We start from the raw sequence: 14,501 nt of genomic DNA on the forward strand, positions 1-14,501 counted from the left end.
CCCCCGCCCCAAAAAAAGGGATTGGGGCCTCTTTTTTGGACGCGACACTAAACTAATCAAGCGCGCGCACACATGCGCACACACGCACACTCATACACTCTGTAGAAACTTTACGAGCTTGCACATGGACCGACATGCGGTTCTGAAAAATGGGCCACCTCAACAAACAAGCTGCGACCACTCCGTTGTCACTTTTGCCCCTTTCCCCCCCCCCACCTCAAAAAAAAGTGACCCCCCCCCAAATACCACCTTAAATCATAAATGCTATTGAACTCTATGGGTGTGAAACTGCCATTTTGAAATGAAGCCCACCATTGACGCCCCTCACCACATGTCCAAATAATCCATCCGAGAAAAGGGCACGCTGGAGAAGATGCGGATCAAAGCACAGCCTGCTTAGTTGCTCGGCCTTCCTCCTAAAATTCTGGTCCCCGGTTTCCATGCGGGCTCCTGGAGGGGCGCATCCAGCCGGAAAGCAGGCCGGGCATCGGCGCTCATGCGGCCGGGCGACGGAGCGCGGAGGCGGCGGTGGAGGTGGAGGAGGAGGCGGCGGAGACGGTGGAGGGTGAGCGGGACGACGCGCGAGCCTTGCCGCATCCAGAAGATCGTCAGTCCGTCACCGCACGACGGCGCGTCCCGCTCAAAATCATCCGGCGGCTTTTTTCTCCACCCTGGCGATTTATTTATTTATACAATTACTTTTTTTTTTTTTAAATCTTGCTCCAGCGACACGTCAATCCGCGGGTTTCTCGCTCGTCTTCTTGCCGGAGCCGAGAGAAGAAGAAGAAGAAGCAGAGGAGGGGGAGGAGGAGGGGGAGGATGCTTAGAAGCTGAGGATGATAAAATAAAATAAAAATTCGACACAAGCAAAGAGGAGGAGGAGCAGGAGGAGGCTGGCGCTTCATAAATAAAAATGTCCTTTTCAACAAGTCAGGAACTGTAAAATAACATTTCGTCACGTTTACCAGCATCTTCAAATTAAGTAATAAATGTTATCTAAAAAACTAAAAAAAAACAAGTACCGTTTTTTTTTCTTGTCAAAAAAGTGGGAAGCCACGTTTCTGTGCCTTTCGGCATCCCGAAATGTTGGCCGACGCGCAGTCAGAGGGTACCTCAAGATGAAAAGTCAGCGCACGATTGATGACATGAAGCCCTACTTTGCCACTTTTTGGCAACACTTATTTTTGTTGTGAGGGGTGCTGAAATCACGCGTCCATTCTGTGCCACATATAAGCACCTTTTTAGTTGGCGTTCCCAAGCACAGTGGTCGTCGGTGTGCCATTTGGTGCAGTCCTTTTATTGTTGTGAACAGGAAGAAAGTAACAGCTGCGCACTGGAGCACTTTTTGGCAACCTGCTATTTCGACACATGATCGTGGCTTGCTTGTTTGCGTATTAGGAAACCAAACTTTGGGCTGCTTCTCTGCTGTAATTAGAAGTCCCAGAAACCAGATCGACACGGTGCCACTTCTTGGAACCCAACTCAGTCGTGTTCGCGTGTTCCCTGCTGCCTCCTCGTGGTGCTGAAACGGACAGCTCCCTTCGTGTCTTGCCTTGGGATTGGTTGCGATCGTGTGGTCGCATGATAAAGATGCCACACACACATCAAGCCGGGCAGCGCGGCGCAGTGTGGCGAACTGTGGCTGGCTGGCCCGCAGCGACGCTCCATTACACCGCACTGCACACTGCACACTGCACTGCACACACTTTGTATGTTCTCTGCTCACATTGTGATACACATGAAGGCGCATGCTAATGGCTGGCGGGCGCTTGTTGTCGTTTTCGTCATCTTTGTGTTGCTTTGTGTCATCCCACAGGCCTGCATGCAACTCAGGGTTCATTTTCTACTTGACACTATCTATCTATCTATCTATCTATCTATCTATCTATCTATCTAGCTAGCTAGCTAGCTAGCTATCCATCTATCTATCTATCTATCTAGCTAGCTAGCTAGCTAGCTATCCATCTATCTATCTATCTAGCTTGCTAGCTAGCTAGCTATCCATCTATCTATCTAGCTTGCTAGCTAGCTAGCTATCCATCTATCTATCTAGCTAGCTAGCTAGCTATCCATCCAACGTATGCGCTAATAGCTAGTCCAGCTACTATACATCAAAGATAAATTGTACAAAAACAACAAGGAAACATTTCGTTGTCAGCGAGCATGAAGTCAGAGAAAATTTACAGCCTCAAATGAACACGTCAACAGCTTTAGGCAAACGTTCAAGACAGTTTAGCCATCGTTAAACTCAACACACGTGCATAAAATAGGATTTTAGAGTGCATGATAATTTAGCCTGAAATGAAAATGCTTTTGCAAACAGCCAAGACGTTTTAGTCTTGAGTGAAGGTGGATTTGTCAAACGTCAAAGACAATTTGAAGTCTTTATGATACAAGTTTTTACAAACAATGGTGAGTGATTCTCATTATGAAGTACAGGTAAGTTGATTTCGTAAAAGTCAACATCAATAAACAAGAAAAAAATGATTGCTAATATTCGAGAATTTAGTCTTTGAGCCTGAAAAAAAGGAAATGAGAAACTGTTTGCAATTGCCTTACCCGGTAAACGAAGAATAATTTAAAAAGAAAATTTAAAAAAACCTGAAGAGAGTTTTAAAAATTCAAACATCAAACTAAACATCAAAGATCCAACTTTGTGCTTGTGTAACATCAATGGGAACTTATTCATTAGTCACTCAATTTAGATGACTGTCTTCGTGTTTTGTGCTGTACGCATTTTTTGTTAAGATCATATTGAATTTAAGGTCTTTATTGAACATTGGCTGACTATTAAAATGAATGAGAAAATGAAGTATTTAGCACGAGTGTCTTTGAAGCTACTCTGTTATCTGCACTCCAGTGAGAGTGAATTCTCTGACTGGATGCACTGTGACGAGGCTGCGAGTTGACCTCCCACACACACACGCGCGCACACACACACACACGCACACACACACACACACACACACACGCAGCGTTAGCCGTAGCCGTTAGCTGTGGGCTACGCGGCGCTACAAAGACTAACGCGCATCCTACACAGCATTTGAAAGCTTTTTGTGCTTCAATAGCTCCACTCTCCACTTTTAGCCTGGAGAGGCAGCGTTTAAACTCCTGCAGTTGACGTCCCACACGCCCGCCCAGGCCGTCGAATGTAGCCTCATCACGCGCAACAAAAGCAGAGTGAAGGGAGCTCAGGGAAATGAGAAGATTCAGAAGCGATGGAAAAGTAGCATCATTTTTGCTCAGCAGTTAAGAGTACCACTTCTTTTTTTTTTTTTTTGGTACATTCCAAAAAATGACAGATTTCAGAGGATAGTAACACTCCACTCTGAACACATCATGCTAGCAAAACATAGCAGCCAAGGCTAAAGTCAGTGTAGTGTGGATGCTAGCCTAGTATTGCTATCGCTGTTGTTTTTGTGAAGCCGGACGTGTGTACCAGAGTTCCTGAAGGATCTTAAAAAGTCATACAAGCATTTATGAATTTGGAAATGCAACTTCTCTGTGTCCCATTTCTCCTCAAAAATGTCATTTGGCATTTTGATGAAATAATGTAGCCCTAAATAAACAGGACAGAGGAACGAATCGTTGAGAACCGAATGCAGAGCTGCCACGGTCAAAATACAATGAGAGTTCATGGAAGAGCACGTGCTACAACACCACCACACAGACGCAGATTTTTACGTTTCATATTTGAAATATGGGGAAATGTAAATTAAATGAAGCTATAGTTAGAAAAAAACGAACTCTCTGACGACACATTTCCATCATGTCACGCCATGAAGAACGTCCATGTTTGAGAAGGGGCGCCGTTCTGGTCAGAGAGCCGCAAGGCGGATTAGTGAAATCTTGCGAGCAGTTTTCACAAATTCCAAACTCCCCCTTTAAATTTTAAATGGGGGGCTGGGTTCATGTTAAGAGTTCGTTTTAGTATTCGACCTGGGATTAGGGTTCAGGATTAGGCTAGGTTTTTGGAAGTACCGGTAGTTTTAAGGTTCGGGTTAGGATTAGCAGATGGGCTCCGGTTTGATTGGTCCAAACGCAGAGTTCGCATTGACTTGCGTCGTAGGGATTCAGGGTAAAGACAACAGCCTACAGTATGCGGTGGCCGCGCTTTGGGATGTCTCTGCAAAGGTTACGCCCATTTGTTATGATATTGCGACATCAATAATCCAGTGCGGTTGATCCCGATTGGCGCCGGCTCTCGCTGCCGTCCGCTGAGCTGAAGTCGTTTGATAGAATGATGAACATGGAAGGTGGCGGTTCAAGTGGCGACGAAGAAGCGGCTCCCTCCTCTTCCTCCTGCGGGGTCTAAAGGACATGTTTAACATTCTCCTCCTGATCCTCCTCCTCCTCCTCCTCATCCCGCCACTTTTTCCTCCCGTGGACACAGGGGCCTCGGAAAAACCTTCCATCATGGCAGCCGGCGCTGCGTCAAAAACGCCTCGCGGTCGCATTCGATTCCGAAGGTCAAAAACAGGAAGTAACGCACGCAAACAACGTGATGTCAAATGTGTGGAAAGTTAGAACTTTTACATTCAAGACTTGGTAACTGTAGTAACTGATAAGACAACTTCAACGTTAAAACCTTGGCCACTGTAGTGACTGATGCTGACTTTGACAGTAAAGACGTACGAGAAGAAAAATATCACTGTCAACTGTAGTGACTGTGTTGATGTCCACTGTAGTCACTGATGTGAAAATATGACATCCAAGAGTTTTTTAAATAGAGGTCAGGTCCACTGTAATGACCGATGATCAACTTTAACATCGAGACCTGCAGCTTTTGAATATTGGTCCACTGAATTCTCACTCCCAGGTTTTTCCTTCATAAACAAATAAACCCATCACACCCATTTTTTATTTTCATTTTATGAATGAGACCAAGGAATAAATTTGGCTGCGAATGAGACGCAAAAGCAACAAGTTCCCCGGCGGCCCTCCAACGCTTCAGGATGAAACCACACTGCGGAGCGCCACATTCTAAAATTGAGGAAGGGAGGGGGTGGCGAAAGTGGGGACGCTGCAGTCGGATTCAATGTCCTATGCCACGCCGCCTGCACTTAAAGGACAGGCCGCACGGGCTGATTAAAATGCAGAGGAGGACGGCTCTGCTGCAAATTGAAAACATACCGATTCTACTCATGCTTGGAGGAAGAGTAGGAGGAAGGAGGAAGAGCTGATGGACAGGCAGAGGGAGGGAAGAGAAGAGGATCAAATCTGCTCATAAAACAATAAAGAGTTTGCACACACACCGCAATGGGTGGAGTGCCTTGTGGTCACCATGGCAACGCGGTCAGTGCCTGTGCGCATGTCACGTCCAGCTGTGGTGGTGAGAGGCCGCGGGATGCCGACCAGGGACGACGTACAGATGTGCTGACTGCACAGTTTCCATGGGAACAAGCATCCCCCCCCCCCACATGGACCCCACGCCCGTCTCCTCCACTCACCGCTGCCATCATTGCAAAAAGCAGCCGCTTTATGCGAAGTACTGTGCACCTTTTTGCATGTGCGTGGCACACTCATGCTGCTTAATTCAACATGGAGGGAATGGGAGGAGGAGTGTGAAGGAGGTAAAGCCAATGTGATCAAACAGAGTGGCTGCACACGTGCCGTAAATCAGTGCGCTGTGTGTGTGTGTGTGCGTGTGTGTGCTGTGTGTGTGCGTGTGTGTGTGTGTGTGTGTCAAACGGTCACCAAGTTCCCGAAAAGCGCCATCTAGTGGCCATTAATGTTGTTTCATGTTAAAACTCTCAGTTCGTTTAAAAACAAAACAAAACAAAACCAACCAAAACAAAGCCAAAAACAAAACATAACAAAAAAACAACAACAAACAAACAAAAAAACAAGACAGTATTTTCTTGGATCATTAAAAACAAAGTTTATTTAAAATTACAGTGCTGTCATAGATGTATTGCCATTTTTATGACAGAAAAACTCGTCAGATATCATTATTTGATGTATTTTCATTTTGTATCTATTGCACAATATTTTGTCAAGGGGAAATTTGGGAGGAAAATACAACACATTATTTAATTATAATACTAAAATATATTTTAAATGAATCATTCGAGACTGCATAGTTTATGACAGTGGCTTTACATTGACGATACTTTCTCCATCCTTTAGCTCATAGGTGTCAAACTCAGGTCCTGAAGGGCCGCTGTCCTGCATGTTTTCCAAGTCTCCCTGTTGCAACACACCTGATTCAAATGATCAGATCATCAACAAGTTCTGCGGAAGCCTGACATTGAACCTGTTCATTTGAATCAGGTGTGTTACAACAGGGAAACTTGGAAAACATGCAGGACAGCGGCCCTCCAGGACCTGAGTTTGACACCTATGAGCTAAAGCAGGCATGTCCTGCTTGATTTCCATCTCTCTGGGCTGCAACACACCTGATTCAGATGATCAGCTCATCAGCCAGCTGTGAAGCAGCATTAGAACAATCCTGATTATTTGAATCAGGTGTGTTACTCCTGGGAGAGCTGGAAAACAGGCAGGACAGCGACATTGGACACCTCTGAGCTAAAGGATGGAGAAAGTGTCGTCAATGTAAACCCGCTGTCATAAACTATGCACTCTCGAATGATTCATTTATATTTGTTTTCTAACCATTATGTGCAGGTGGGAGTGGTTTGTCATTAGAGATCAAGTTTTATTGGCCGATGTCCTTTACTTCACAAATAGTTCAAATAACAACCGCGTCAATGAGGACGCGGTTACTTATTAAAAGTCTGATGCTGGCGATTTCCGTCCGATCGACGACAGTTGCCACACTTTACGGTAGCGGCGACGCTCGCACAGCAAGTAAGTGGACACGCATATTGAAAAAACCCCTCCACACATCAAATATAAACATTTCATCTTGGGTTATGATATGTATATATTGTTAAATTACGCTCTATTGAAGCTCGTAAGTAGTCCTCGCGGCTAATATTCGCTCAGCTGTCATTTAGACAAAGGAGACGGCGGGGGAGTGACAGACGTTCAAGCTAAATTTAGTGCGCCACATTTTGGAAAGTATTGAACTGTGTTTATTTCCGTTGTGAATTTAAAATATGAAAACGAATGTGCAAAATCAACGTAACTGCGACAAGTCCCGATAAAATAAGAACATTACGTTCCTGGTTGTGTTTTTTGCCGTTTCAGTAAATCACCTCGCGCTTCGCATACGCAGATTCGCCGCATTCGGGATCCCGACTGCCCATATTAAATAAAAGTTAGGTAAATCATTGCCAGCTTTGCACCCGCAGATTCGTCGCCAGCCGGATAGTGATTGTGTTGAACTTAAATTCAGAACGACGATTAATAATAATTAATGGAATGTTTTCAAGGCAAACAATACTACCGCATTTTAATACGACTCTTAATTGGAAAAGGTTGCATTTCTGAATCATTCTGTGACCAAATACAGCGTTTCCGTGGTCAAATCTGGTGTTTAATGGCAAGTTATGACATTTTGTACCTCGAGATTGTGTGTTTGTGGGGGGAAACCCAAGCAAACTTTTTTTTTTTGGCGTAGCATTTTAATTTCAAGTTGTCATAGTAACGAATGTGCTTGTGTCCTTTCCCAACTAGATATATTTGTGGCATGCGTATTGGGCTTCCCTGCCTTAAGCCACTGCTAGGTGGATCTTGCCGAGGTTGGCTTCTGGTTAGTAGGCACAAGCTTTATCATGCATACAACCTCTATCGTTGTGTGTAATTATGGGTCTTGGGTAACCATGTGCGGAGAACCACTTGAATTTAGTTAGGACTAGAAGGCCGTGCTCTTTGTTCCTTTCCCCACTATCGGTCTGAAAAAGTGTTGGATCCTGTGACCTCATTTCCTCCTCTTCCCGGTTAGACGCTCCTGCTGAGTGCGTTTATGTTCCATCTGCTGAGGAGCGTGGGATCCAGGGTGTTCTCCATGGCTTCCGAAACGTACACGTCGGGCGCGCACTCGGCCGCCTTCGTCACCTGCCCCAACGACACGGTGGCCAAAGACTTGGCCAGGTAGTCTTATTATCGTCTGAGTATGTGTGGAGCAGCAGGGACGATTGCTGTCACTTTCAAACGGTCGGACCGCTTTCGTTTGGATTCGCCGTTTGTCTTTGAGATTGGTGTGCTCGTGGCAGTTTGCGCACCCTAAAGAGCCAAATTCAAATCTTAAAAAAAAAAAATCTAGACAAATTGATTTTCACACCCACCGCCCCCCAAAAAAGAACTTTTTTGATGTTGATGTTCTGTGCTGTAGATTTATTTGAATTTGCCCCAAAATATATTTTTAGACTGGTTATTTAAAAACCTTTGTGTATTTGACTTTTTGGATGTTAGACGCATTAAAAAAACATTCTCAAATATTTTTCATAGTTATAAATTTTAAGTAACAAAAAAAGTGTTTCGCTAGATTTTTTTTAAACATTTGCTTTTATTATTATTCTTTAGATACAACTTAGATTTAAAATATTTCAGCAGCGTAGGAGAAATTTTCCATTACAATTTCTTTATTATTTATTTATTTTTTTATAAGTCTGAGTGTTTAAAAACAATTAATTTGTGCTGGCAGCGCTATATAAATGCGAGAATAAAATAATACATTCAAAAAACTAGTTTTTTAAATATACATCACACTATATCCAGTACACAGATGATTAGATGATTTTGATTTTATTTTTATTGTTACATTTCCAACAAGGACCATATATATACACTAGATATATAATGGATAAACTCCTATGTAAAGTTGATTAGATATAAAGCTCATTGTATACAAAACATGACAGAATTCGAGTAACTATAATGCTCTCAACTTTGCGATGGTGTTCATTTGTTTTGTTTTGTGCATGTCCCACAGAGGCATCGTGCAGCGGAAGCTGGCCGCCTGTGTCAACATTGTACCCGCCATCACATCGGTGTAGGTGTCTCTCTCACACACACACGCGTGTGCACGTAGTTTTATGTTGCTCATGATGGCAGTACTCTAACAACAAAGTACTTTTCTCGGTGGTATTGGGTGTCAAACGTTTGAGAACCACCGACACAATTATTGTAAGGATGCTCTTATCCGAGGCCATAATTTTGCTGACGTTTTTATGGTCAGGTACGAATGGCAGGGGGCCATCCAGGAGGACAACGAGGTTCTGCTGGTGAGTGTCGCTTTCAAAATAGCGGAATCGGGGGGGTGGGAGGAAAATGCACCTTGAGGCATTTTGACGCGTGCTTTGCCCCTCATTTAGATGATCAAGACCAGAAGCTCGAAGGTCTCCGCCCTCACCGATTACGTGCGGTAAGTCCGCAATTTGTACGTCGGCATCCATCAGGCTCCACGTTGAATGATTGAAACGTTTGAGTGATTTGACGCCCTTTCCAGTACGAACCACCCCTACGAGGTGGCCGAAGTCATCAGCCTGCCCATCCAACAAGGCAACCCGCCCTACCTCAAGTGGATCGCCGACGTCGTGCCGGAATGAGGATGCTTTCATCACGGACGGGTGATTAGTATGCCGGTTACTCTTCATTGGAAAAAAAAAAAAAGAAATCGACATATAACATACATAATGAACTGGCCGAAGTCATTGTGTGTGGAGTTTACATGTTGGTCTGTAGGGGGCGTCGTCGGTCCTTCGTTTTCAATTGAGTTCCTGGAGCCACTGAAGGGCCATCCTGATTTTATTTTGTCTTATAAAATGGTGGCTGGATATGATTTTTACATTTACAAAAAAAAAAAAAAAAAAAACATTTGACCAACATTACATACAGTCCTGCTGCCCGGTAGTCCAGTGGTTAGCACGTCGACTTCACAGTGCAGAGGTACCGGGTTCGATTCCAGCTCCGGCCTCCCTGTGTGGAGTTTACGTGTTCTCCCCGGGCCTGCGTGGGTTTTCTCCGGATACTCCGGTTTCCTCCCACATTCCAAAAACATGCGTGGCAGGCTGATTGAACACTCTAAATTGTCACTAGGTGTGAATGTGAGCGTGGATGGTTGTTCGTCTCTGTGTGCCCTGCGATTGGCTGGCAACCAATTCAGGGTGTCCCCCGCCTACTGCCCGAAGACAGCTGGGATAGGCTCCGGCACCCCCCGCGACCCTAGTGAGGATCAAGCGCTTCAGAAAATGAATGAATGAATGAATACATACAGTCCAGATCAAAATAGACAATAAAGTAGCGCAGGTCAAATGGACCCGTTTTCTAACGTAAACAAGAAATGCCATCAAACAATCCATAAATAATACACAGTAAATTGGGGACAGAAAGGAAACAGAATTAGGCCAGCAGACGTTTCATACATTTTCTTGTATATACATTTGATTTTATATACATTTAGAATGTCTTTGATTTGTGGGATTTTTTTTATTCCCAGAGGTTGCCCTGGAAAAAAAAAATCCTTCTTTTTAGAATGGTGAAACGTGCGTCTCGGCACCTCGACCCTCCAACATGCAGCGGAGTCCTGTGGACTCGGGAGCATTTCGCAGAGAATCAACAGGGGGAGTCAAGACAAAATATCGAAATAGGACATTAAAATCACAGCACGGCACAGAAATGTGGCAATGGACAAACCCGATTGAATGCTTGGCGCGGTTCTGGAAATGACATCACTGCCATAAAAACACCAAAACGAGCACAATACACTACTTTTCATTTTCAATCCCTTTTTTCTTGTTGTTCATTCCTTAAAACACCCGTGCATTTTCTTACACATGAAACATACATGTACATTTAGATTCAAATATTGACAAGAGCCACATTACGACCCGCTCGGCTTGAGCATTTGAGCACCAACGTGCAGTTCGTTGTGTTGAAAGGTGACGGGATTTAAATGGTGGCTAAGTAGGATTTAAAGACGGGGCGACACTTTCAAAGTCGGGTTTCAAGATGGGAACGGGGTATTGAAATCGGGTTTTAAGACGGTTTGGTTTTCAACAGAAGGCTTCAATTTAGGGTTTCAAATCAGAATTCAAATGACAAATTTGAATTTGAGGACGGGAAAATGGATGCGGTTCAGATTGCGACGATGCACAACGCAGGTTTCAAATGGCAAAGGCTACAATTTGGGGGGAAAACAACAGCTTTGGGCTTTTGAGAGTACGGCTTTGAAAGTAGCCTGGATTTTGGGCTTGACGACAGAGTTTCCAATGTTGTGAAGGGTACAAAAATGACACGTCATGGAGGAGGTTTGACCTGTGAAGATCACGTTGAAAACATGCTCAGGACATGCCAGTCACAAGCAGCTGATTTCCAGCGCTGACTTTCCATCTTGAGACTTTGGCTCTCCCTCCTCTCGTCCTCCTCCTCGCTCCTCCTCCTCCTCCTCCTGCGGAGTCCTCTCCCTACCAGAACCTTCCGCACCTTCTCTCTCATTTGGCGGGCTGGCTTCCCCGCGGCTGCCCGGGCCGCGCACGGCCATGCCGCCCCACTCCTCGGTGACGCGCCGTTCGTCGGAGTCGGCCCTCTCGTGGCTGCGCACCCGGCGCGAGGCCCGGCACAGAGCCCTGCGGAACCCCCGCTTGAAGTTGTCGGACAGGAAGGCGTAGAGGATGGGGTTGGCGCAGCTGTTGGCGTAGGAAAGCGCCACCACGAAGAAGTAGAGGCCGCGCAGGTCGCCGGGCAGAACCACCAGGAGGTTGACGATGTTGAGGGCGTAGAAGGGGAGCCAGCACAGGACGAACACGGCCACCACCACCACCACCATGCGGGTCACCTTGCGCTCGGAACGACGGCGGCGCGATGATGTGGCTTGGGCGCGTTTGCCGACGCTGCGGACCTGAGGAGCAAGACGAGGAAGACGTAAGAGAGGTTTGCGGCCATGGCGACCGGTTCCCTACCTTGATGACGATGAGCAGGTAGCACATGCAGATGACCATCAAGGGGCCGCAGAATCCCACCGCGAAGGTGTACACGATGAAGACCGTCTTCCACAGGTCGGCCGGCTCCGGCCACACGATGCCGCAGTCCCCGTCGCCTGGCCTCACGTCGGCGAACGCCACCACCGGAAGCACCACCACAAAGGAACCCAGCCACAGGGCCGCGCTCACAGCCTTGGCCACCGGGGGGCGCCGCCAGCGCCCGGCCCGCGCCGGCTGCGCCACGGCCAGGTAGCGGTCCACCGACATGACGGCCAGGCAGAAGATGCTGGTGAACTGGTTGATGGCGTCCACCGTCATCACCACCCGGCAGAGGAGCGAGCCGAAGGGCCAGGAGAGGAGCGCGTTCTGGGCCGCCAGGAACGGGAGGCCCAGCATGAAGAGTTCGTCGGCCACGGCCAGGTTGAGGATGTAGATGTTGGTGGCCGACGGTCCTCGGCTGTGGTTGACCACCACGTGGATCACCAGGGTGTTGCCCGCCAGGCCTACGGCGCACACCGCTGCATAGATGAGCGGGATCAAGACCCCCACCGGGCCACCGAGGGGTCCCCCGGACTCCGGCGGCTCTTCTTCACCTTCCTCCCCGGTGTAGTTCTGGCTGCTGTTGAACAGGGACGCGGTGGAGGTGGGGCGGAGGTAGCGGCCGGACGAGGGGACGGCGTCCCGGCTAATCGGAAGCAGCTCCATGGGGACGTCACCGGGGACCGTCGGCCGGCATCGGACAACCTGCGTGGGAAGCTTTCCAACTTGGGTTCGCTTTTCAAAGAAGGCTTTCGAGCCGACGTTCCCCTCTGAAAACAGTTTTGTCAAAAACAACCCAAATTGAGATCCGAAATGGACCGGCCCAACTGCTTGAGTTCTTCCTATGGCCCAAGAAGGTGGGTTGAATGAATCACCCACCAAACAACCCCCCCCCCCCCCCCCCGAGGGTCTCAAGACAGGTTTGCAGTTTATGAATAGGGCTTTGACGTTTTGTGCATGTCCGAGCGGGCGTCTGTATGTCTCCATTATGTATGTGAGTAGATGAAGCAGAGGCTGGATGAATGTTAATTACCTTCCCGCACCGCCGCCATCACAACCCAAACAAGGCTTGCTAATGGCGGCTACGCTGCGCGCAGGCACACCCGCAGCCTTTGCTTGTAATGGCCGATAATTGGTCGCTCGCCGCTTCGCTCTGCACAAAATGTACCGACGTATGGAAGAAAAACAACCTTGGTAAAACCTGACCCAAAGGAAGCTTGCGCAAGTTGGACGTGCAACTTTGTTTGTGTACCGCGGTCAGAATGAATTTGGGATTTTGCTTGATAGTTGGTTGAACGGCTAGGACGCGCGTTTGTGACAGAACGCGCCGCCACCTGCCGCAGACGTGACAAGTGGAGCTCACATACGCAATCAACCAATTGTCCATCCAGCCTGAACCGGGCGGTGTCCCTCAGGGCGGGAATGACGACAGCCCCGAAAGGCCGTAAATCTACAAACGATCAATTTCTGTCCCGCCAGGACAATCATAATCATCATCGTAATAATATTGCAACATAGAAACGCATATCCCAAAAATACGTCAGAAATGATTTTACAAATCGAAATAGACTGATATGTGTCTGTTTGAAAGATAAGAATAAAATATTACATCACGTATATTTATAAAAACACATACACACACACTTACACTGAATAATAAAGAAAATAATGCACAATGAAATAAAAACATTCCCTGTGATCCAAAAAAATCACTACACTGTACATCATTAGTTATTAAATTATCAAGACCCACAACATTAGAAATAAATGTTTAAAGAAACCCAAATCCTGAATGATCTTTTAGGCGTATGGATCATAACTCCATCATGACTGAATAAAAATTGTCTCTTCCAAGCACAAAAATGGACGAGACATCGAGCGTAAAATGAAAACACAAATATAAAACGACAATTTAAAAAAACCAAAAATGTCTGCATTTTTTCTAAAATGATAACGAGAAAAAAAAATGTAAATGGGGGCGGCGAGACAAAAGAAATGGAGATGAAGACCTACCTGGGATTCCTAATGCGAGTCCCTGTCAAGAAAGATGACTCGTGGGGCCAAGCGTCACGTTCGGTGTGAAGATGCGGCGAGCCTCTGCCAATATTCCTCTCGCTCCCGTGCTGCCTCCCAACCTCCCTTTACACAAACACGCGCGCGCGCATGCACACAGTTGTGACGTGCTTGTGGCGTGTCCACCAAGCCGCCGGTGTACAAATGACAATCGCGCGCTCCAAATCAATCGTGGCAGCGGCATGCTGTGGAAGGGGCTTGATCGCAAATCTTACAAAGTTGCATCTTGTTGAGGAAGGAAAAAAGGGGGAAAAAAATCCAATTATTTTTGGAGCGTAAGAAAAAAATGTGAATTTTTCGAGATTTAAATGTCATGGTTTCAAAAAAAAAAATCAAATATTTTTGTTGCAATCTTTGGAGAAAAAGTAACAAAAAAGTTAAACTAAATAATCATAGTTACACATTTTTTTAGACCAAAAAAATGTAGATTTTCTTGAGGAAAAAAAAAGTACATTTTCAAGATGGAAAAAGTCACATCTTCAGATTTTTCTGAATAAAATCTTCGAAGGAAAAACACATTTTCAAGTAAAAATTGGTTTAGGTTTTCATGTTAGGATAACC

General features: G+C 46.2%; 2 protein-coding genes across 3 annotated transcripts; one reads left to right on the plus strand and one right to left on the minus strand.

Annotated features, from left to right (window-relative positions):
- Positions 1–6,704: 6,704 nt before the first annotated feature.
- Positions 6,705–10,630, plus strand: LOC147199723 (protein CutA homolog). Of its 2 annotated transcripts, none has more exons than XM_086120017.1 (7): positions 6,705–6,810; positions 7,850–7,998; positions 8,840–8,899; positions 9,086–9,131; positions 9,222–9,271; positions 9,356–9,476; positions 10,346–10,630. In XM_086120017.1, exons 2-6 carry the CDS (start codon positions 7,871–7,873, stop codon positions 9,453–9,455), a joined length of 384 nt encoding a protein of 127 aa, XP_085976143.1. In that variant the 5' UTR covers positions 6,705–6,810; positions 7,850–7,870; the 3' UTR covers positions 9,456–9,476; positions 10,346–10,630. The 2 variants fall into 2 exon arrangements, with proteins under 2 accessions (XP_085976143.1, XP_085976142.1); XM_086120016.1 differs by lacking the exon at positions 6,705–6,810 and adding an exon at positions 7,580–7,657.
- sstr3b (somatostatin receptor 3b) lies at positions 9,637–12,734 on the minus strand. The gene is made up of 2 exons (XM_086120009.1): positions 11,808–12,734; positions 9,637–11,746 (listed from the first exon to the last, which is right to left on the minus strand). Exons 1-2 carry the CDS (start codon positions 12,531–12,533, stop codon positions 11,204–11,206), a joined length of 1,269 nt encoding a protein of 422 aa, XP_085976135.1. The 5' UTR covers positions 12,534–12,734; the 3' UTR covers positions 9,637–11,203.
- Between the last annotated feature and the right edge of the window lie 1,767 nt (positions 12,735–14,501).

The sequence above is a fragment of the Hippocampus guttulatus genome, chromosome 9 (genome assembly GCF_054856545.1).
Source record: "Hippocampus guttulatus isolate MCC_2025c chromosome 9, RoL_Hgut_1.0, whole genome shotgun sequence".
Classification (NCBI taxonomy): domain Eukaryota; kingdom Metazoa; phylum Chordata; class Actinopteri; order Syngnathiformes; family Syngnathidae; genus Hippocampus; species Hippocampus guttulatus.

Coding starts and splice junctions, on each gene's coding strand:
- LOC147199723 (XM_086120016.1), top strand. CDS start 7,595: ATGCGTATTGGGCTTCCCTGCCTTAAGCCACTGCTAGGTGGATCTTGC. Junction 7,658..7,849: donor CTTGCCGAGGTTGGCTTCTG/GTTAGTAGGCAC, acceptor CTTCCCGGTTAG/ACGCTCCTGCTGAGTGCGTT. Junction 7,999..8,839: donor GTGGCCAAAGACTTGGCCAG/GTAGTCTTATTA, acceptor CATGTCCCACAG/AGGCATCGTGCAGCGGAAGC.
- sstr3b (XM_086120009.1), bottom strand. CDS start 12,533: ATGGAGCTGCTTCCGATTAGCCGGGACGCCGTCCCCTCGTCCGGCCGC. Junction 11,747..11,807: donor ACCTGCTCATCGTCATCAAG/GTAGGGAACCGG, acceptor CTTGCTCCTCAG/GTCCGCAGCGTCGGCAAACG.